Source organism: Acinonyx jubatus, chromosome X (assembly GCF_027475565.1).
Source record: "Acinonyx jubatus isolate Ajub_Pintada_27869175 chromosome X, VMU_Ajub_asm_v1.0, whole genome shotgun sequence".
Lineage (NCBI taxonomy): Eukaryota > Metazoa > Chordata > Mammalia > Carnivora > Felidae > Acinonyx > Acinonyx jubatus.
Genome location: NC_069389.1, coordinates 80,418,247 through 80,440,166, shown reverse-complemented (window position 1 = coordinate 80,440,166; position 21,920 = coordinate 80,418,247). Strand labels below are relative to the sequence as shown.

At 39.3% G+C, this 21,920-nt stretch overlaps 1 protein-coding gene and 1 long non-coding RNA gene across 3 annotated transcripts in view; one reads left to right on the top strand and one right to left on the bottom strand.

Moving 5' to 3' along the window:
- Window positions 1-21,920, top strand: part of LOC106976289 (uncharacterized) — a 110,049-nt gene that overhangs the window by 18,251 nt on the left and 69,878 nt on the right. For both annotated transcript variants that reach the window (XR_008289803.1, XR_001430454.3), the window contains exon 2: window positions 572-649. This is a non-coding gene — a long non-coding RNA (uncharacterized LOC106976289). The remainder of the gene's footprint in view (window positions 1-571; window positions 650-21,920) is intronic.
- On the bottom strand, window positions 18,633-18,992 carry BEX4 (brain expressed X-linked 4). Its single transcript, XM_027053149.2, has one exon. It carries the CDS (start codon window positions 18,990-18,992, stop codon window positions 18,633-18,635), a length of 360 nt encoding a protein of 119 aa, XP_026908950.1.

Genomic DNA, 21,920 nt, shown 5'->3' with positions numbered 1-21,920 from the left:
CAATGGAGGAAGCCCTAGAGAACCAAAAAAGGGAACCACACAAGGGAAAGAGTTAACTTTAGATACCTTCACAACATAGAAAGTGCCAGTACTATATGGCCATAATGGTACCAGTTATACAAGTTATACAATTATACAATTGTTATTTCTTTTCTGCCTTAATTGAATGGAAACTGTTTTGTGACTACAACTGACAGGAGGATATTTTTACTTACAGACATGCAAGGAAGTCATGGGACATACCCTAGATTCAACTCAAGGGACAGGAGAACTAGTGTGAAAAGTAGGTTTACATAGACAGCAGATAAAAAAAATATTTTACTATGGTATCCTACAAATCCTACTTTTTCAATTTATTTGTTACTTCGGCAAATCTTGAAAATATGTGTGAGAATATTAAAGCTGGGAAATGGCATAATTTTAGCTACTTTTTTCAGGCATGCTTTCAATTCAGGTCCATTGCATTGCTTTTCCCTCTGATTGGAAGACTCTACCCTCAAATATCTGCCTAGATCACTCCTTTGCCTCCTTCAGATGTTTCCTCCTGAGCTTTGTCTTGTTTTTCCAACAGAAATTCAAGTTCTATGAAGACATTTTTTTTGCTGTTTTGTTTAGTGTTGTGATTCCCCAATACCTAGAACAGCACCAGGTATGGAGTACATGCTAAACAATTTGTTAAATTAATAAATTAAATTGAATTCATCAATATTTTTGCACACAGCAGAGATTCTAAATTCAATGTGTTGTCTCATGCAGCTAGATTCTTATTATTTGCTCAGTTGGTTGACTGAACTACGGCCTCCTGACGGATGACACAAAATGTTGGTGTATCAGAAATTGCTTAGTATGATGTAAATAGTCTAAATAGTTATGGAAAAGGGAATGTTGGAGTGTGATTATCATGTATTACATACTCATCTACTTCCTAACTGTGTCCAAAACATACCTAGTAAATGGCAGACCTGGGATTCAAGCTTATATTCCTTATTCTTAGATGACAAGACTGGTTGTTACGAACTTTTGTCATATGGTACCCATGCTTTATCATGCATAGGTGGAGATTAACTTCTTAATAGGGAGGGATGTTGTAAATAAAATGCTTCCCCCTTGGGCTGAGAGGCCTAGTTCTGGGAGTTACATTAATTTTCTGGTTCCCAAGTTAGCATAACACAAAGAAATGAGAAAAATATATTGAGTGACACAGATTTCTTTTCAGATTGACATGTCAACTTTGTCATATAGTAAAAGACTTCTTGATTTTTTGAGAAACTTCCATACTGTTTTTGAGAGCAACTGCACCAGTTTGTATTCCCGATGAACTCTTGCCATGTGCAACAACGTGGATGGAACTGAAGGTTATTATGCAAAGTGAAATAACTCAGTCAGAGAACGACAGATATCATGTTTTCTCTCATATGTGAAATTTGACAAACTTAACAGAAGACCATGGGGGGAGGGAAGAGGAAAAAATAGTTTCAAACAGAGGGAGGCAAATCGTAAGAGACACTTAAATACAGAGAACAAGTTGAGGGTTGATGGGGGGGTGCAGGGAGAGGAAATGGGTGATGGGTATTAAGGGGGGCACTTTTTGGGATGAGCACTGGGTGCTGTAATGTAAGCAATGAATATAGGAATCTACTCCTGAAGCCAAGAGAACACTGTATACACTGTATGTTAGCTAACTTGATAATAAATTATATTAAAAAAAGACTGGGGCACCTGGGTGGCTCAGTCGGTTAAGTGTCTGACTTCAGATCAGGTCATGATCTCACAGCTTGTGAGTTCGAGCCCTGTGTCGGGCTCTGTGCTGGCAGTTCAGAGCCTGGAGTCTGCTTTGGATTCTGTGTCTTCTTCTCTCTCTACCACTTCCCCGCTCACGCTGTCTCTCTCTCCTTCGAAAATAAATAAACACTAAAAAAAAAAGACTTCTTTTACCTAAATATGTCCATGTTACTGTTTATATATTTTTGTTTTATTGGGAGATAATCAAACTGTTTTATTTATTAATAATAAATTGTTCCATCTGGTTATTGATGTTCTCCTTTTTAATACCCCAAAAGGAAACTTTATATACACCCTCTAGTAGTCAAGCCCATCCCCCACCCCCCACCAGCTACCACCACTATTCTACTTTTTGTATCAACAGATTTGTCTATTCTGGGCACTTCATATAAATGGAATCATATAATACGTGCCCTTTAGGTTTGGTTTTCATTTAGATAGTGTCTTCAAATTTACCCACGTTGTAGCATTTTTCAGGACTTCATTCCTTTTTATGTGTATTGAATATTTTGTTACAAGAATATACCACATTTTGTTTATTGATTTGTCAGTTGATGGATATTTGGGTTGTTGGCACTTTTGCTATTATGAACATTTGTGTACAAATATTGTGAACATATGCTTTCAATTATTTTGAGTATATACCTACAAGGAAATCATTAGGTCACATGGTAGCTCTATGTATAACTTTTGGAGGAATTGCCAAACTGTTTTCAATGGCAAGTGCATGGTTATACATTCCTATCAGCAATGTATGAAGATTATAATTCTCCACATCTTCATGAATACTTGTTATTGTTTGCTTTTTGATAATAGCCTTGCTAGTGGATGCAAAGTGCCTAAAGGACACATCTCCAGTGGTCCTGTTCTTATTTAACCTTTCTTCTGAAATTGGTCCTCCTGACTGATTTACTACTGGACCAGAGTCTGTCATTCACTTGGAAATGTTTGGCCTAATGGTCAGAAACCAGTTACATTTACATTGCTCTCTACATATGTCTTGTTACTTTCCAAATCAGTTCTTGGACCCTGGCATCCTCTCAAATCCCCTTATCAGAAAGGACCTGAATATGTCATTTACATGAAGCTGTATTTGACTGTGATGATTGTGGGAAACTTCCAAGAATGAAAAAAGAAAGAAGATACCCTATGTGAAAGACACAGAGTTTTCAACTTCTTTCAGGGGCCTTGTCCTTTTCCTTGACTGCTGTGACAAGACATCTATTTGTGTTTTTCCTTATAAAAACACTGTCCCTAGTTGTAGATGGTATAAATGCTTATGTAAAAAGCTGCAGGGAATCTAGAATTAGCGACTAGAATTAATAAATGAATTTAGCAATGCCATAGGATATGAGATTAATATAGAAAAAATAAATTGTATTCTTATGTAGTAGCAGCAACAAACAATCGAGAAATTAAATTTAAAAATTCCATATATAGCAGCAACAAAACCAATAAAATACCTAGGAGTAAATGTAACAAAATATGTCCCTAAGACCCCCATAATGACAACTACAAAACGTTGCTGGGAGAATTTAATAAGATTTATGTCAATGGAAGTCATACCATGTTCACATATTGAAAATCTATTAATATAGTTATTCTCACCAAATATATATATATATATATATATATATATATATATATATATATTCAAAACAATCCCAATAAAAATTCTTGCAAGCTTAATCTTAATTGAGGTTGTGGGAAGATGGCGGCATAGGAGGATGCTGGGTTCACCTCGTCCTGCTGATCACCTCATAGATTCGATCCATATCTGCGTAAATAACCCAGAAAACTGCCAGAAGACTAGCAGAATGGACTCTCCAGAGCCAAGTGTAGACAAGAGGCCCACGGAAGAGGGTAGGAAGGGCAGAGAGGTGGTACATGCTACATGGACTGGCGGGAGGGAGCCAGGGCCTTGGAGGGGCAGCCCACCCGGCAAGGTGGAATCCCTGAGTCTGGCTTGCAAAAGCAGAAGGGCTGGACTGCATGAGTTCTGACAGCCAGCGGGACTTAATATCTGGAATGTTATAAGTCAACAGCTCTGTTCGGAGAGTGGGAGGGTGAGAGGACACCAGGAGGGAGAGGTGTTGAGCCCTGGAAGACAGAGCTCAGCTCGGTGGGGAACAAAGGCACTGGACAATGCCATCTCCCTCTCCCGTCCCCAGGGGAAATTCCAAAGGGAACCAGTTCCCTTCACGTAACTTGCTTGCACCATGCGAAAACAAAATGCTGTGCTTCTGTGGATCCATCCCTCCAACGGGTGTGCCTCTTTCCCAGTGTTGCAGGGCCACTCCCACAGGGGACCACCGATGGCAAAGCGAGCTGTCCTCCTGTCCCTGTGCACCTTTCAGATCCACCCCGGCTAATACGCCAATCAAAGTAGCCCCACAAGCCTGGCAGTGTGCAAGTAGCCCATACAGGGGCCACACCACTCTACAGTGAGTCCTGCCCCTGGGAGATGGGAAGATAAGGTACACACCAGTCTGACTGTTGCCCCAGTGGATGGCTGGGGACAGACATCAGGCCTGACTGCGGCCCTGCCCACCAACACAAGTTAATCCAGACAGCACAGGGGAAGAGCCCTGCAGTTCCCCGCCACACCAGAGAATATCAAAAATGATGAAACAGAAGAATTCTCAAAAGAAACTCCAGGAAGTAGAGACAGCTAACGAAGTTATCAAAAAGATTTAAGCAATATAACAGAACAAGGATTTAGAATAACAGTAAAAAAAAATTAGTTGCTGGGCTTGAAAAAAAGTATAGAGGACAGCAGAGAATCTATTGCTACAGAGATCAAGGGACTAAGGAATAATCATGAGGAGATAAAAAATATTATAAATTAAGTTCAAAATAAAATGGAAGCAACCACAGCTCTGATTAAAGAAGCAGAGGAGAGAATAGGTGAATTAGAAGATAAAACTATGGAAAAAGACGAAGGTGAGAAAAAGAGAGATAAAATATCCACGAGTATGAGGGGAGAATTAGTGAACCAAGTGATGCAATCAAATGGAACAATATCCATATAATAGGAATTCCAGAAGAGGAAGAGAGAGAGAAAGGGGCTGAAGGTGTAATTGAACAAATCATAACTGAGAACTTCCCTGATATGGGGAAGGAAACAGTATTGAAATCCAATAGGCACAGAGAACTCCCTTCAGATGTAACTTGAATGGATCTTCTGCACGATATACCATAGTGAAACTGGCAAAATACAAGGATAAAGAGAAAATTCTGAAAACAGCTAGGGATAAACACGCTCTAACATATAAAGGGAGAAACATAAGACTAGTGGAAGACCTATCTACTGAAACTTGGCAGGCCAGAATGTAATGGCAGGAAACCTTCAATGTGATGAACAAAAAAATATGCAGCCGAGAATTCTTTATCCAACAAGTCTGTCATTCAGAATAGAAGGAGACATAAAGGTCTTCCCAAGCAAACAAAAACGGAAGGAATTCATTAGCACTAAACCAGCCCTACAAGAGATCCTAAGGAGCATTCTGAGTGAAATGTTGCAAGGACCACAAAGTACCAGAGACATCACTACAAGCATGAAACCTACAGACATCACAATGACTTTAAACCCATATCTTTCCATAATAACACTGAATGTAAATGGACTAAATGCTCCAACCAAAAGACATAGGATTTCAGAATGGATAAAAAAAACAAGACCCATCTATTTGCTGTCTACAAGAGACTCATTTTAGACCTGAGGACATCTTCAGATTGAAAGTGAGGGGATGGAGAACTATCTATCATGCTACTGGAAGTCACAAGAAAGATGGAGTAGCCATACTTATAGCAGACAAACTAGACTTTAAATTAAAGGCTATAAAAAAATTAAAGACTATAACAAGAGATGAAGGAGGGCATTACATAATAATTACAAGGTCTATCGATCAGGAAGAGCTAACAGTTATAAATGTCTATGCACCAAATACAGAAGTCCCCAAATATATATAAAAAAATCACAAACATAAGCAACCATATTGATAAGAATGTGGTAATTGCAGGGGACGTTAATACACCACTTACAACAATGGAAAGATCATCTAGACACATGGTCAATACAGAAACAAGGGCCCTGAATGATACACTGGATCAGGTGGACTTGACACATATACTTAGAACTCTGCATCCCAAAGCAAGGGAATATACTTTCTTCTCGAGTGTACATTGAACATGCTCCAAGATAGATCACCTACTGGGTCACAAAACAGCCATTCATAAGTATACAAGAATTGAGATCAGACCATGCATACTTTCAGACCACAATGCTATGGCTTGAAATCAACCACAGGAAAATGTCTGGAAAACCTCCAAAAGCATGGAGGTTAAAGAACACCCTACTAAAGAATGAGTGGGTCAACCAGGCAATTAGAGAAGAAATTTAAAAATATATGGAAACAAATGAAAATGAAAATACAACAATCCAAAAGCTTTGGGATGCAGCGAAGGCAGCCCTGAGAGGAAAATACATTGCTACCCAGGCCTATCTCAAGAAACAAGAAAAACCCCAAATACAAAATCTAACAGCACACCTAAAGGAAATAGAAGCAAAACAGCAAAGACAGCCTAAATCCAGCAGAAGAAGAGAAAAAACAAAGATCAGAGAAGAAATAAACAATATAGAATAAAAACAAAAAACTGTAGAGCAGATCAACGAAACCAGAGTTGGTTTTTTGAAAAAAGAAACAAAATTCATAAACCTCTAGCCATGCTTCTCAAAAAGAAAATGGAGATGACCCAAATAGATAAAATCATGAATGAAAATGGAATTATTACAACGAATCCCTCAGAGATACAAACAATTATCAGGGAATACTATGAAAAATTATATGCCAACAATCTGGACAATCTGGAAGAAATGGACAAATTCCTAAACACCCACACGCTTCCAAAACTCAATCAGGAGAAAATAGAAAGTTGAACACACCCATAACCAGCGAAGAAATTGAATCAGTCATCAAAAATCTCCCAACAAATAAGAGTCCAGGACCAGATGGCTTCCCAGAGGAGTTCTATCAGACATTTAAAGCAGAGATAATACCTATCCTTCTCAAGCTATTCCAAAAAATAGAAAAGGAAGGAAAACTTCCAGACGCATTCTATGAAGCCAGTATTACTTTGATTCCTAAACCAGACAGAGACCCAGTAAAAAAAGAGAACTACAGGCCAATATCCCTGATGAATATAGATGCAAATATTCTCAATAAGATACTAGCAAATCGAATTCAATGGCATATAAAAAGAATTATTCACCATGATCAAGTAGTATTCATTCCTGGGATGCAGGGCTGGTTCAACATTCACAAATCAATCAACGTGATACATCACATTAATAAAAGAAAAGATAAGAACCATATGATTCTGTGAATCGATGCAGAAAAGGCCTTTGACAAAATTCAACAACGTTTCTTAATAAAAACCCTCGAGAAAGTCGGGCTAGAAGGAACATACTTAAAGATGATGAAAGCCAATTATGAAAAGCCCACAGCTAACATCATCTTCAATGGGGAAAAACTGAGAGCTTTTTCCCTGAGATCAGGAACACGACAGGGATGTCCACTCTCACCGCTGTCGTTTAACATAGTGTTGGAAGTGCTAACATCAGCAATCAGACAATAAAGGAAAACAAAGGTATCAAAATGGGCAAAGATGAAGTCAAGCTTTCACTTTTTGCAGATGACATGATAGTATACATGCAAAATCCGATAGAATCCACCAGAAGTCTTCTAGAACTGATACATGAATTCAGCAAAGTTGCCAGATACAAAATCAATGTACAGAAATCAGTTGCATTCTTATACACTAATAATGAAGCAACAGAAAGACAAATAAAGAAACTGATCCCATTCACAATTGCACCAAGAAGCATAAAATACCTAGGAATAAATCTAACCAAAGATGTAAAAGATCTGTATGCTGAAAACTATAGAAAGCTTATGAAGGAAATTGAAGAAGATATAAAGAAATGGAAAAACATCCTGTGTTCATGGATTGGAAGAATAAATATTGTCAAAATGTCAATACTACCCAAAGCTATCTACACATTCAATGCAATCCCAGTCAAATTGCACCCGCATTCTACATGAAACTATAATAAGCAATCCTAAAATTCACATGGAACCACAAAAGGCCCCGAATACCCAAAGTAATTTTGAAGAAGAAGACCAAAGCAGGAGGCATCACAATCCCAGACTTTAGCCTCCACTACAAAGCTGTAATCATCAAGACAGCATGATATTGGCACAAAAACAGACACATAGACCAATGGAATAGAATAGACACCCCAGAACTAAACCCACAAGCGTATGGCCAACTAATCCTTGACAAAGCAGGAAAGAATATCCAGTGGAAAAAAGACAGTCTCTTTAACAAATGGTGCTGGGAGAACCAGACAGCAACATGCAGAAGATTGAATCTAGACCAGTTTCTCACACCATTCACAAAAATAAACTCAAAGTGGATGAAGGACCTGAATGTGAGACAGGAAACCATCAAAACCCTAGAGGAGAAAGCAGGAAAAGACCTCTCTGACCTCAGCTGCAGCAATGTCTTACTTGACACATCCCCAAAGGCAAGGGAATTAAAAGCAAAAATGAACTATTGGGACCTTATGGAGATAAAAAGCTTCTGCACAGCAAAGGAAACAACCAACAAAACTAAAAGGCAACCGACGGAATGGGAAAAGATGTTTGCAAATGACATATCGGACAAAGGGCTAGTATCCAAAATCTATAAAGAGCTCACCAAACTCCACACCTGAAAAACAAATAACCCAGTGAAGAAATGGGCAGAAAACATGAATAGACACTTCTGTAAAGAAGACATCCGGATGGCCAACAGGCACACGAAAAGTTGCTCAACTTCGTTCCTCATCAGGGAAATACAAATCACAACCACACTCAGATACTACCTCACACCAGAGTGGCTAAAATGAACAAATCAGGAGACTATAGATGCTGGCGAGGATGTGGAGAAACGGGAACCCTCTTGCACTGTTGGTGGGAATGCAAATTGGTGCAGCCGCTCTGGAAAACAGTGTGGAGGTTCCTCAAAAAATTAAAAATAGACCTACCCTATGACCCAGCAATAGCACTGCTAGGAATTTACCCAAGGGATACAGGAGTGGTGATGCATAGGGGCACTTGTACCCCAATGTTTATAGCAGCACTCTCAACAAAAGCCAAATTGTGGAAAAAGCCTAAATGTCCATCAAGTGATGAATGGATAAAGATACTGTGGTTTATATACACAATTGAGTACTACGTGGCAATGAGAAAGAATGAAATATGGCCTATTGTAGCAACGTGGATGGAACTGGAGAATGTGATGTTAAGTGAAATAAGCCATACAGAGAAAGACAGATACCATATGTTTTCACTCTTGTATGGATCCTGAGAAACTTAACAGAAACCCATGGGGGAGGGGAAGGAATAAAAAGGAAAAAAAAAGAGGTTAGAGTGGGAGAGAGACAAAGCATAAGAGACTCTTGAAAACAGAACAAACTGAGGGTTGATGGGGTGTGGGAGGGAGGAGAGGGTGGGTGATGGGTATTGAGGAGGGCACCTTTTGGGATGAGCACTGGGTTTTGTATGGAAACCAATTTGACAATAAACTTCATATATTAAAAAAAAAAGAACACCATATTAAAGAATGAATGGGTCAACCAGGCCACTAGAGATGAAATTAACAAACATATACAAACAAATGACAATGAAAATACAACAATCCAAACGCTTTGGGATGCAGCAAACGCAGTCCTGAGAGGAAAATACATTGCAATCCAGGCCTATCTCAAGAAACAAGAAAAATCCCAAATACATAATTTAACAGCACACCTGAAGGACATATAAACAGAACAGCAAGGACACCCCAAGCCCAGCAGAAGAAGAGAAATAATAAAGATCAGACCAGAAATAAACAATATAGAATCTAAAAAAAACTGTAGAGCAGATCAATGAAACCAAGAGTTGTTTTTTTGAAAAAAGAAACAAAATTCATAAACCTCTATCCATGCTTCTCAAAGAGAAAAGGGAGATGACCCAAATAGATAAAATCATGAGTGAGAATGGAATTATTACAACCAATCCCTCAGAAATACAAGCAATTGTCAGGGAATACTATGAAAAATTATATGCCAAAAATCTGGATAACCTGGAAGAAATGGACAAATTCTTAAGCACCCACACACTCCCAAAATTCAAACAGGAAGAAATAGAAAACTTGAACAAACCCATAACCAACAAAGAAATTGAATCAGTTATCAAAAATCTCCCAACAAATAAGAGTCCAGGACCAGATGGCTTCCCAGTGGAGTTCTACCGGACATTTAAGGCAGAGATAATACTTATCCTTCTCAAGCTTTTCCAAAAAATAGAAAGGGAAGGGAAACTTCCAGACTCATTCTATGAAGCCGGTATTCCTTTGATTCCTAAAGCAGAGAGAGACCCAGCAAAAAAAGAGAACCGCAGGCCAATATCCCTGATGAATATGGATGCAAACATTCTCAATAAGGAACTCGCAAATTGAATTCAACAGCATATGAAAAGAATTATTCACCATGATCAAGTGGGATTCATTTCTGGGCTGCAGGCCTGGTTCAACATTCGCAAATCAATCAATTTGACACATCACATTAATAAAAGAAAAGATAAGAACCATATGATCCTGTTAATAGATGCAGAAAAAGCATTTGACAAAATTCAGCATCCTTTCTTAATAAATACCGTTGAGAATGTCGGGATAGAAGGAACATACTTAAACATCATCAGCGCCATTTATGAAAAGCCCACAGCTAATATCATCCTCAGTGGGGAAAAACCGAGAGCTTTCTCCCTGAGATCATGAACATGACAGGGATGTCCACTCTCACCGCTGTTGTGTAACATAGTGTTGGAAGTGCTTGCAATCAGACAACAAAAGGAAATCAAAGGTATCAAAGTCGGCAAAGATGAAGTCAAGCTGTCACTTTTTGCAGATGACATGATAGTATACTTAGAAAACCCGATAGACTCCACCAAATGTCTGCTAGAACTGATACATGAATTCAGCCATGTCGCAGGATACAAAATCTATGTACAGAAATCAGTTGCATTCTTATACACTAATAATGAAGCAACAGAAAGACAAATAAAGAAACTGATCCCATTCACAATTGCACCAAGAAGCATAAAATACCTAGGGATAAATTTAACCAAAGATGTAAAAGATCTGTATGCTGAAAACTATAGAAAGCTTATGAAGGAAATTGAAGAAGTTACAAAGAAATGGAAAAACATTCCGTGCTCATGGTTTGGAAGAATAAATATTGTCAAAATGTCAATACTACCCAAAGCTGTCTACACATTCAATGCAATCCCAGTCAAATTGCACCCGCATTCTACATGAAACTATAATAAGCAATCCTAAAATTCACATGGAACCACAAAATGCCCCGAATAACCAAAGTAATTTTGAAGAAGAAGACCAAAGCAGGAGGCATCACAATCCCAGACTTTAGCCTCTACTACAAAGCTGTAATCATCAAGACAGCATGATATTGGCACAAAAACAGACACATAGACCAATGGAATAGAATAGAAACCCCAGAACTAGAGCCACAAAAATATGGCCAACTAATCTTTGACAAAGCAGGAAAGAATATCCAATGGAAAAACAGTCTCCTTAACAAATGGTGCTGGGAGAACTGGACAGCAACATGCAGAAGAATGAAACTAGACCATTTTCTTACACCATTCACAAAAATAAACTCAAAATGGATGAAGGACCTGAATGTGAGACAAGAAACCATCAAAACCCTAGAGGAGAAAGCAGAAAAAAACCTCTCTGACCTCAGCTCAGTGATTTCTTACTTGACACATCTCCAAAGGCAAGGGAACTAAAAGCAAAAATGAACTATTGGGACCTCATGAAGATTAAAAGCTTCTGCACTGCAAAGGAAACAGTCAAGAAAACTAAAAGACAACCAACAGAATGGGAGAAGATATTTGCAAATGACATATCGGACAAAGGGCTAGTATCCAAAATCTATAAAGAGCTCACCAAACTCCACACCCAAAAAACCAATAATCCAGTGAAGAAATGGGCAAAAAACATAAATAGATACTTCTCTAAAGAAGACTTCCAGATGTCTAACAGGCACATGAAAAGATGCTCCACGTCGCTTCTCATCAGGGAAATACAAATCACAACCACACTCAGATACTACCTCACACCAGTCAGAGTGGCTAAAATGAACAAATCAGGAGACTATTGATGTTGGCGAGGATTTGGAGAAATGGAAACCCTCTTGCACTGTTGGTGGGAATGCAAACCGATGCAGCCGCTTTGGAAAACAGTGTGGAGGTACTTCAAATAATTAAAAATAGATCTATCCTAGACCTAGCAATAGCACTGCTAGGAATTTACCCAAAGGATACAGGAAGTGCTGATTCATAGGGGCACTTGTACCCCAATGTTTATAGCCGCACTTTCAACAATAGCCAATTCATGGAAAGAGCCTAAACGTCCAGCAACTGATGAGTGGATAAAGAAATTGTGGTTTACATACACAATGGAATACTATGTGGCATTGAGACAGAATTCAATATGGCCTTTTGCAGCAATGTGGATGGAACTGGAGAGTTTTATGCTAAGTGAAATAAGTCATATAGGAAAGACAGATACCATATGTTTTCACTCTTATGTGGATCCTGAGAAACTTAACATAAGACAATGGGGGAGGTGAAGGGAAGAAAAAAGGTTAGAGAGGAAGGGAGCCGAAACATAAGAGACTCTTAAAAACAGATCAGGGGCTCCTGGGTGGCTCAGTTGGTTGAGCGTCTGACTTTGGCTCAGGTCATGATCTCACAGTTTCGTGGGTTGGAGCCCGCATCAGACTCTGTGCTGACTGCTTGCTCAGAGCCTGGAGCCTGTTTCAGATTCTGTGTCGCCTTCTCTTTCTGCCCCTCCCCCGCTCACGCTTTGTCTCACTCTGTTTCTCAAAAATAAATAAATGTAAAAAAAATTAAAGAAAAAACTGAGAACAAACTGAGGGTTGATGGGGCGCCGAAGGGAGGAGAGGGTGGGTGATGGGTATTGAGGAAGGCACCTTTTGGGTGAGCACTGGGTGTTATGTGGAAACCAATTTGACAATAAATTTCATATTTAAAAAATAAATTAATTAATTAAATTAAAAAAATAAATCTTAATTGAAAAGGAAAAAAAATTCTTGCAGGCTTAAAAATAGATCATTTACTGATTCTAAAGCTTATATGAAAATTCAGGCGACCTAGAATATTGAAAGCAATTTTAACAGAGAAGAACAACGTTGCAGGACTTTCCCTACCTAATTTCAAGACTTACTATAAGGCTACAGCAATCAAGACAATTTGATATTGGTGAAAAGATAGACATAGTGATTAGTAAAGCAGAATAGAAAGTACAAAAATACAGCTACATATGCATAAGTACTTGATTTTTGACAAAGATAAAAAAGCTATAGGATGGAGAAAGGAAAGTCTTATCAACAAATGGTGTTGTATTAGTCAGATATCAATATGGGAAAAATGAACACCAAGGTTTACTTCACATTCACACAAAAATTAACTTAAGATGGTTCATAAAACAAAATGAAAAGCCTAAAAAATATAAAACTATTGGAGTAAAATAGAGGAGAAAGTCTTTATAACCTTGGTTTAAGCAGCACATTATTTAAATAGAACACAATTATAAAAGGGAAAATTGGTTAAATGGACATCATAAAAATTTAAAAGCTTTGGTCTTTGAAAGAAACAAGTAAATGAAAAGGCAAACCAAGACTGAGAGAAAAATTTACAACATATATATCAACGAAACTGAATACAGAATTTATAAAGAAATCTTGCAATTCAGCAGTAAGAGGATGAACAACCAAATTTAAAAATTAGCAAAATATTTGAACAATTTTTTTCACAAAAGAAGCTAGATGAATGACTAATGAGTACATGAAAAGATGCTGAACATCACTAGTCATCAGAAAAATAAAAATTAAAGCCAGAAGATACTATACACCCTTTAGAATGGTTAAAATTTCCAACAAAGACATGAAAATATGCTCAACATCTCTCATAATCAGGGAAATACAAATCAAAACTACAATGACATATCACCTAACACCCATCAGAATGGCTAAAATCAAAACACAAGAAAGAACAGGTGGTGGTAAGGACGTGGAGCAAGAGGAACCCTCCTGCACTGCCAGTGGGAATGCAAACTGGTGCAGCCACTCTGTAAAATAGTTATGGAGGCTCCTCCAAAATTTAAGAATAGAACTACTTTGTGAGCCAGCTATTAAAGTACTAGGTATTTACCCAAAGAATACAAAAATACTATTCAAAGGGATACATGCACCCCAATGTGTATATCACCATTATTTACAATAGCCAAACTATGGAAAGAGTCCAAAGTGCATCAAGTGATAAATGGATACAGAAGTGGTATATATGTAGAATGGAATATTAGTCATAAAAAAGAATGAAATCTTGCCATTTGAAACAATGTGGATGGAGCTAGAAAGTATTATGCTAAGGAAATCAAGTCAGTCAGAGAAAGACAAATACCATATGACTTCACTCATATGTGGAATTTAAGAAACAAAACAAACGAGCAAAAGTAAAGAAAAGAGAGAGAGAGGCAAACCAAGAAAGAGACTCTTAACTATAGAGAACAAACTGATACAGTTACCAGAGGGGAGAGAGGTGGTGGGATGGGTTAAATAGGTGATGGGGATTAAGGAGTGCACTTGTTGTGATGATCACCTGGTGTTGTATGCAAATGTTCAATCACTATACTGTACAGCTTGAAACTAATATTACACTGTATGTTAACTACCTGGAATTTAAATAAAAACTTTTAAAAATTAAAAATATTAACAAAAAAACCCTAACCACACTGAGTAATTATAAGGATGAGGAAAGTTGGCACTCTAATACTCTACTCATGGGAACGTAAAATGGTGAAACCACCTTGGAAAACAATTTAGTAGTTTCTTTCTTATAAATTAAACTTACAGCTTCTATATAATGTTGCCATTTCATTCCTAGGTGTATACCCAAGAAAAATGAAAACACGTTTACACAAAAATCTGTGCATGCATATTCATATCAGCTTTATTTGTAACAGCCAACAACTAGAAATTATCTAAGTGCCCATCAACAGATGAAGGGATAAACATTCACCATATCATGAAATATCACTCAGCAGTAGAAAAGAATATGTTATTATTGCATGCAAAATCATTATATTGACTAAATGAGGTCAGACAAAAATTAAAAAAAGTGTATGATCTGTGATTAACTTTATATAAAAATACTGCAAAAATCAAAATATAGTGACAGAAAGCAGACCAGAGTTTGCTTGAGGATGGAGGTGGAAGTGGGGGTAGACTATAAATGGGAAGAAAAAGACTTTTGGAGGTGATGTGAGTGCTTGCTATTTTCATTGTGGTTATGGTTTCATAGGCTTACATTTATGTAACACAGATCAAATTGCATAGTTTAGGTACTTTCTGAACTTTAGTTATACCTTAATAACGCTAACATAATTACTTACATGTAGACACAGACTGAAAAGAGTAGAAGTGATAACTTGTTTTGTGTTTTCTTCTCGTGATATTTCGTTTGTTTTTACTTTTTTTCGTTATAAGTTCAATTTTTTCCTTGCTGGCCTCTTTAAAGACTCCCTCAATGATATCTCAATTTTCTGTAATTTGAAGTTGACAGCATATGCTTCTGAAAGGCTCTACTCAGAGATATCTCCCTTTTCTTTTTAATTACTTAGCTTCTATCCTAAGCCCTGTTTCAAAATCTATAAAAATATACACATGTTCCTCAAGAAACTAAACATGAATATATAAATGACTGATAGGGATGAATGCCTTAGTCCTTTTTGTTGTTCCTAGTTGATTCACTTTTCATATTTCTTTTATTTTCTTACTGGCCTCTTTAGGGACATTCCCCAATGACATATTTCAATCATCACCTTAAAAAGTCAGAATGTACTGCCCACCAAGATTGACCCTCCCATGGGATGTATAAGTTAATGGAAGTGTTCACTACAGCAACTCAGTGCTCCTTCAATTGCCTTGTTACTCGGTAAATTTTACTTTTTCTCTTGGCTTTTTTTTTTTCCAGGAAGTTCTGTTCTCACTCTTTCACCCTTGCTGAAACACTCAGGAAAGCGTGCTTCCTTGTTTATCTTCAATCATGTTCTGATTATGATCCCTGAACTTTGCTGCTTCTAGAAGTTTCTATGCTCATACTACCTTGGGAGTGGGCTCCTGGACGGCTCAGTCAGTTAAGTGTCCGACTTCAGCTCAGGTCACAATCTCATGGTTCATGAGTTCGAGCCCCGCGTTGGGCTCTGTAATGACAGCTCAGAGCCTGGACCCTGCTTTGGATTCTGTGTCTCCCTCTCTCTCTGCTCCTCCCCTGCTCACACTCTCTCTCAAAAATAAATAAACATTTAAAAAAAAAGAAATACATTTTTAAGGCTACAATATTTCCTACAAGTAAAACTAAAACTAGTTTCTTAAAATAATTTTTTAAAGCTAATTTATTTATTTTGAGGGGGGAGAGGCAGAGAGAGAGCACGAGAGAATCCCAAACAGGCTCCACACTGTCAGCACAGAGCCTGATGCAGAGCTGGATCCCACAAACCATGAAATCATGACCTGAGCTGAAATCAAGAGTCAGATGCTTAACCAACTGGGCTACTCATGTGGCCCTCAAAAATAATTCTTTTTTTTTAAAGTTTATTTATGTATTTTGAATGAGAGAGACAGAGAGAGAGAGAGCAAGTGGAGGAGGGCCAGAGAGAGAGGGAGAGAGAGATAATACCAAGCATGCTCCACACTGCTAGCACAGAGCCTAACGTGGGGCTTGAACCCACAAACCATGAGATCATGACCTGAGTTGAAGTCGGATACTAAACCGACTGAGCCATCCAGGCACCCCTCAAAATAATTATTAATGCTACTGGATGATGGACTATGATGTTTTTTGTTCTTTTTTTTTTTTAATTTTAAGTTTAGTTTGAGAGAGAGAAAGGGAGCCCAAGCAAGCAGGGGAGGGGTAGAGAGAGAGGGAGGGGCAGATAGAGAGGGAGAGAAACCCAGGCAGGCTCTGCAGTGTCAGCCTGCAGCTCAACACAGGGCTTGGTCTCAAAAAACGTGAGATCACGACCTAAGCTGAAATCAAATCTGATGCTTAAACGACTGAGTCACTTAGGCACTCCCTAATTTGTTTTTTAAAATTGATTGTTGTGAGCCACAAAACTGATTTCAATAGCCATAATGGGTGGCTATTATCACCGTGAAGAAGACTGGGTTGTCAGGTCTTTAAAATTTCTTTCTGTTCTTTCATAAAATTTAAAGCATCTACATTGAAAATATACAAAAATATTAAAAACACCCTCAATCTTACTGAGTCTCCCTGATACCCTCCTTAGCTTGTTATCAGTTACAAAAGTTAAATATTCTGTATTTCCATATAACAATCTTAGAGAAAATGGCCCAAGCCAGTTATATAGCAGGGGGTAGCCTTGGTTCTGAACATCTCTGAACACCAGTACCCTCATCTGCCATTATCCCTACCACTCTTATACCGTTCTATTTTAAGGCCCTGTACTTTTCCTTTTTAATGTTTTTGTCCATCAAATTCAGGTGATATTCATCCTGTTATTTTACTTTATTTTTCACACTTAATAATACAGCACACACATATGTACTTAGATATATACATATATATGTATATGTATATATATATGTATATGTGTGTGTGTGTGTGTGTGTGTGTGTATATATATATATATATATATATATATATATATGGCCTCAGTGTACATCAGATTTACAGGTAAGCGTGTTAAAAAATGAAGATTCTGGGGGCGCCTGGGTGGCTCAGTCAATTAAGTGTCGGATTCTTGATTTTGGCTCAGGTCATGATCTCATGGTTTGTGAGATCTAACCCTGCAACAAGCTCAGCACTGATAGCATGGAACCTGCTTAAGATTCTCTTTCTCCCTCTTTGCCCTCCCCTGCTCACACACTTACATGGTCTCTCTCTCAAAATAAATAAAACTCAGAAACAAATGGAGATTGTGGCATGCCCATCTGTGAGTCTGGAGAATAGAAGCCAGATGTTCTACATTAAAAAGCTTAAAAATCTCCCCTGGGATGCCTGGGTGGCTCAGTCGCCTGAGCATCCAACTTCAGCTCAGGTCACATGATCTCAGTTTGTGAGTTCCAGCCCCGCACTGGGCTTTGGATCTTCTGTTCCCCTCTCTCTCTGCCCCTCCCCCACTCTCTCCTTCTTAAAAATAAATAAATAAATAAATAAATAAATAAATAAATAAAATATTAAAAAAGTGCTCCCCTCTCAAGGTGTTTTTATGCAGGTGGTGGCCTCACTCTGAAAAACAGTAGGGCATACATTCTTAAAATAATATCAGATGTTATGAATATGATCCTTCCTTACTCATTGGATGGTAACAAAAACAACAAAAAGTCAAAGACAGTTGTGGTTTTGAGTCTAGGCAGCTAGGTGAGGACAGATGGTAGCAAAAAATAAAGACTAGGGTGAAAAAGGAAGATTGCTTTTTAAACTGATTTATTCATTTCATATTATGAAAAGAATAGTTTTTCCTAAACCTGGGTGAAACTGCCCTACTGGACAGAAAGTTTTACACTGAGACAAAACAATATTTAATTACAAACTGCTAAGTGGAAACACCAACAGGTTTACCTAAAAAGTAAATCACAAAACTACAAGCTTGTAGAGCAGAGGCCACATTATTAACCGCAGGGAAAACCTTACAATTCAAGGTATAAGGCAAAAGTCGTAACGATTATCAGGTTCAGGAGTTTGGAAGTGCTTATGATGCCTCATTTGCTGGTCCTTAGTTTTTTTCCTGATTTCCATCATCTGCCCTAGGAACTTTTCCACATCATCTCCCACTTCATTATGATCAATATGCCTGTTGGGTATGGCCCATCGAAAATTAGGGACAAGTCGTCTCATTCGCCCCAGCCTGACATTTCGTCCATGCTTCTGGCCTTCACCTCCTCTCGAATTGTGTGCTTCCTCACCATTCTGTAAGAGGCCTTGTTCTTCTCCGTTTTCCTGCTGGGCATTTTCCATGTTGAGATTTTTCACCGTTTGTTTCTCTTTGGACGCCATTGCTCCTAGGAGATAAGAGACCAGAAAAAGGACTATTTTCTTGGGAGGAGCAGCACCGAGGACAGAGGCTCTTACTACGCCTGTTCCAAAATTCAGAGCCTTGGATACCAAAGGCTTTTTAAAATTTTACTTTCCCACCATAGAGGCTCCCTACGCTTTCCGGCAGGTCCCCAGTCTGAGCCTTACCCCCTTCCGGTCGCTCCTCTCCCAAAGCCCACCCTTCTCCCAGCCGATCCGTCTCCATGCCTCTGCAGGCACCAAGGTGGAGAGGGGCTGGTTGGTGGGAGGAATTTGGGGTCTCCGGGCTTTCCACACGTTACCCCCACCCGCCTCCCCACTGTCCCCGGCAACGACCTGGGCCTATCCTTGCAGTCTCCTCCTCCCGATTCTCGCCCCCACTGAGCCGACAGGACACCTACACCCGCACACCTGCAGAGGGCAGGGGTGGGCAAGCGGAGACTGCTGCAACTCAGTGCTCGGCGCCAACCCGACGCCACCCAGCCTCTCCTGGGCCCCCCGAGACCCCACGGCCGTCCCACCCTCACCCCCACCCCCACCCCCGAACGCCCCATCCCCCGAGCTGACTACCATTTTCTACACGAAGAAGGACGGGGGCGGGGCCTGAGTGCGAGAGGCAGGTGTTTGCGAAGGGTCATCGCCCCATGGCGGTCCAACCCTCTGCCCTACCATTTTCTGCGGCCAAACGCGGGCCACAGCTTGGCGTGAGGGCTGCGGTTCTTTCGCAGTTCCGCCCCCGGGCAGCTGGGACCCGAGGAGGTCTCCGTGGGCCGCGTGGGCTCTCGCACCCTGGCCCAGGGGACTCTCCCCCTCCTCCGGGTCCCTTACCTGCTCCCCCTCCAATTCCTACTCTTTGGGGCTTCCCCTGGCCCCCACGCTCTCAGGGCTACGAGGAGCAGGTACCGAGAAGGGAGCGAGCGTTGGCCCAGTCTGAGGCTAGAGCTAGGCGCTCGAGTCACCATTGGCAGGTCATGTGAGGCCTTCGTCACCGCGAGCGGCACCGCCCCCATCCCGTGCCCGCTGCTGCCCGCAGGGTGGTGCAGAACTGGTTGGCCTGCGCACCTCCTCTCTGCTGCATCGTCCTTCTGAGCAGCACCAGGCTGGACTCTATGACTCTCCCCTCTTTGTATATTCCTTGGCTTTTCTCTGCCTGCCGGGGAAGGGCAGTATCTTCTTAGAGGCCTGTTGGCCATTTCCTGTCCTCCTCTGGGAACTTGCTTCTTCCTCTCCTTTGCTCCCAGGTTACATCCCTCCCCGCGTCGGGTTTAGTCGCAAAAGTTAAGGGGGTGCAGAAAACTTGAGTAGTGAAGATAATCACATTTTAATTCAATATCTTAAACAACAAAATTTATGCAAGAACATCTATGAGCAAGATGTCGCACCTACCCTGCTCCCAACCTGTGGTCCTCCTTGCTACCAATGCCCACCATTTTCTCTATACCAAAATGTTGGGGGTGGGGGTCAGGAAAGGAGGTGTAATTTTTTCTAATTCTTCTTAATACTCTTTTGTTCCCTTTTCGACTAGATGTCATTCTCTTTATAGTTTACCTTAACTTTATTCTAACTTTTGTTATGAAAAAAATTAAAACATATGCAAAAATAAAATAGTAGAATGAAAGCCACTGTGCTCATCACATAGCTCCAACGGTTAACTCATTGCCAATGTTACTTCATGTGTATCCTTACCCACTTCCTACTCTTAGAAATTATTTTTGAAACAAATGTCGGTTATAATATCATTTTGTGCATAAGTATTTCAAAGTACATATCTATAAGGACTCTCATATGTATTTATGTATTTATAAAATTTATGTATAACATATCATATGTATATTTATACCACAATACCATTTTCCCACCTAACAATTAATAATTCTTGAATACTGTTTTATGTCCAATCCGTGTTCAAGTTTTCAATTCTGTTATCGGTTTTTAACAGTTTGTTTTGACTAGGGTCCAAATAAGACTGAATGCTGCTTTCGAGATACTCTTTTTGTCTTTGGCTTTGACAGTTTGACTATATTGTGTCTTGGTGAGTGTATTCTGTAAGTTCATGTCTGATATTGAACCTTTTAATTGAATTTTTAATTTCAGCTACTGTAATTTTCAGCTCCAGAATTTTTGTTAGTTCCTTTTAATAATTTCTTCCTGTTTATTCATGTTCCCCATTTGGCAAGACATTAATTTCCTGGTTTATTTTAGTTCTTTTTCTGTGGTTTCCTTTAGCTCTTTGAGCATATTAAATTCAGTGACTTAAAGCCTTTCCCTAGTAAGTCCGGCTTCTTCAGAGTCAGTTTTTACTAATTTCATTTTTGTTGTGAATAAACCATACTTTCTTTGCACATTTCATATTTTTCTGTTGTTGCTGAAACTCGACATTTTGAATAGTATAATATGGCACCTCTGGAAATCATATTCTCCCTCAGGATTTGTTGTTGTTGGCTGTTGTGGATTGTTGTTTGTTTGTTTAGTGACTTTTCTAAATTGATTTTGTAAAGTCTGTAGTCTTTATCATGTCTGCCACTGAAACCTGTGTTGCCTTAACTTAGTGATCAGCTGGTATTTTGACAGTTACTTTAAATACCTGGAGCCAGTAAAAGAAAAAAAGAAGAAACACTCCCAGTATTTGCAGATTGGTCTGTGCTGGTGAACTCGTTCACTGCTTAGCCAGACCATTTTCAACTCTGTATTAACTTTCACTTTCTTCTTGCACAGAGTCTGAAGGCTAGCTGGAGGTGAAAGGCCTCCTCAGGTCTTTGAAACAGTTGCATTCCATCCTGGGCATATGTGTGGTCTTCTCAGTCTCTCTGTGTATTGGGGAACTTTTAAAAGCCCTTATTTTCCCATGTATTTCCTTTCCTAGCCTCTTCCTCCCAGTTTTCTCATTCTATTTATTTTTTGACCTTGGTA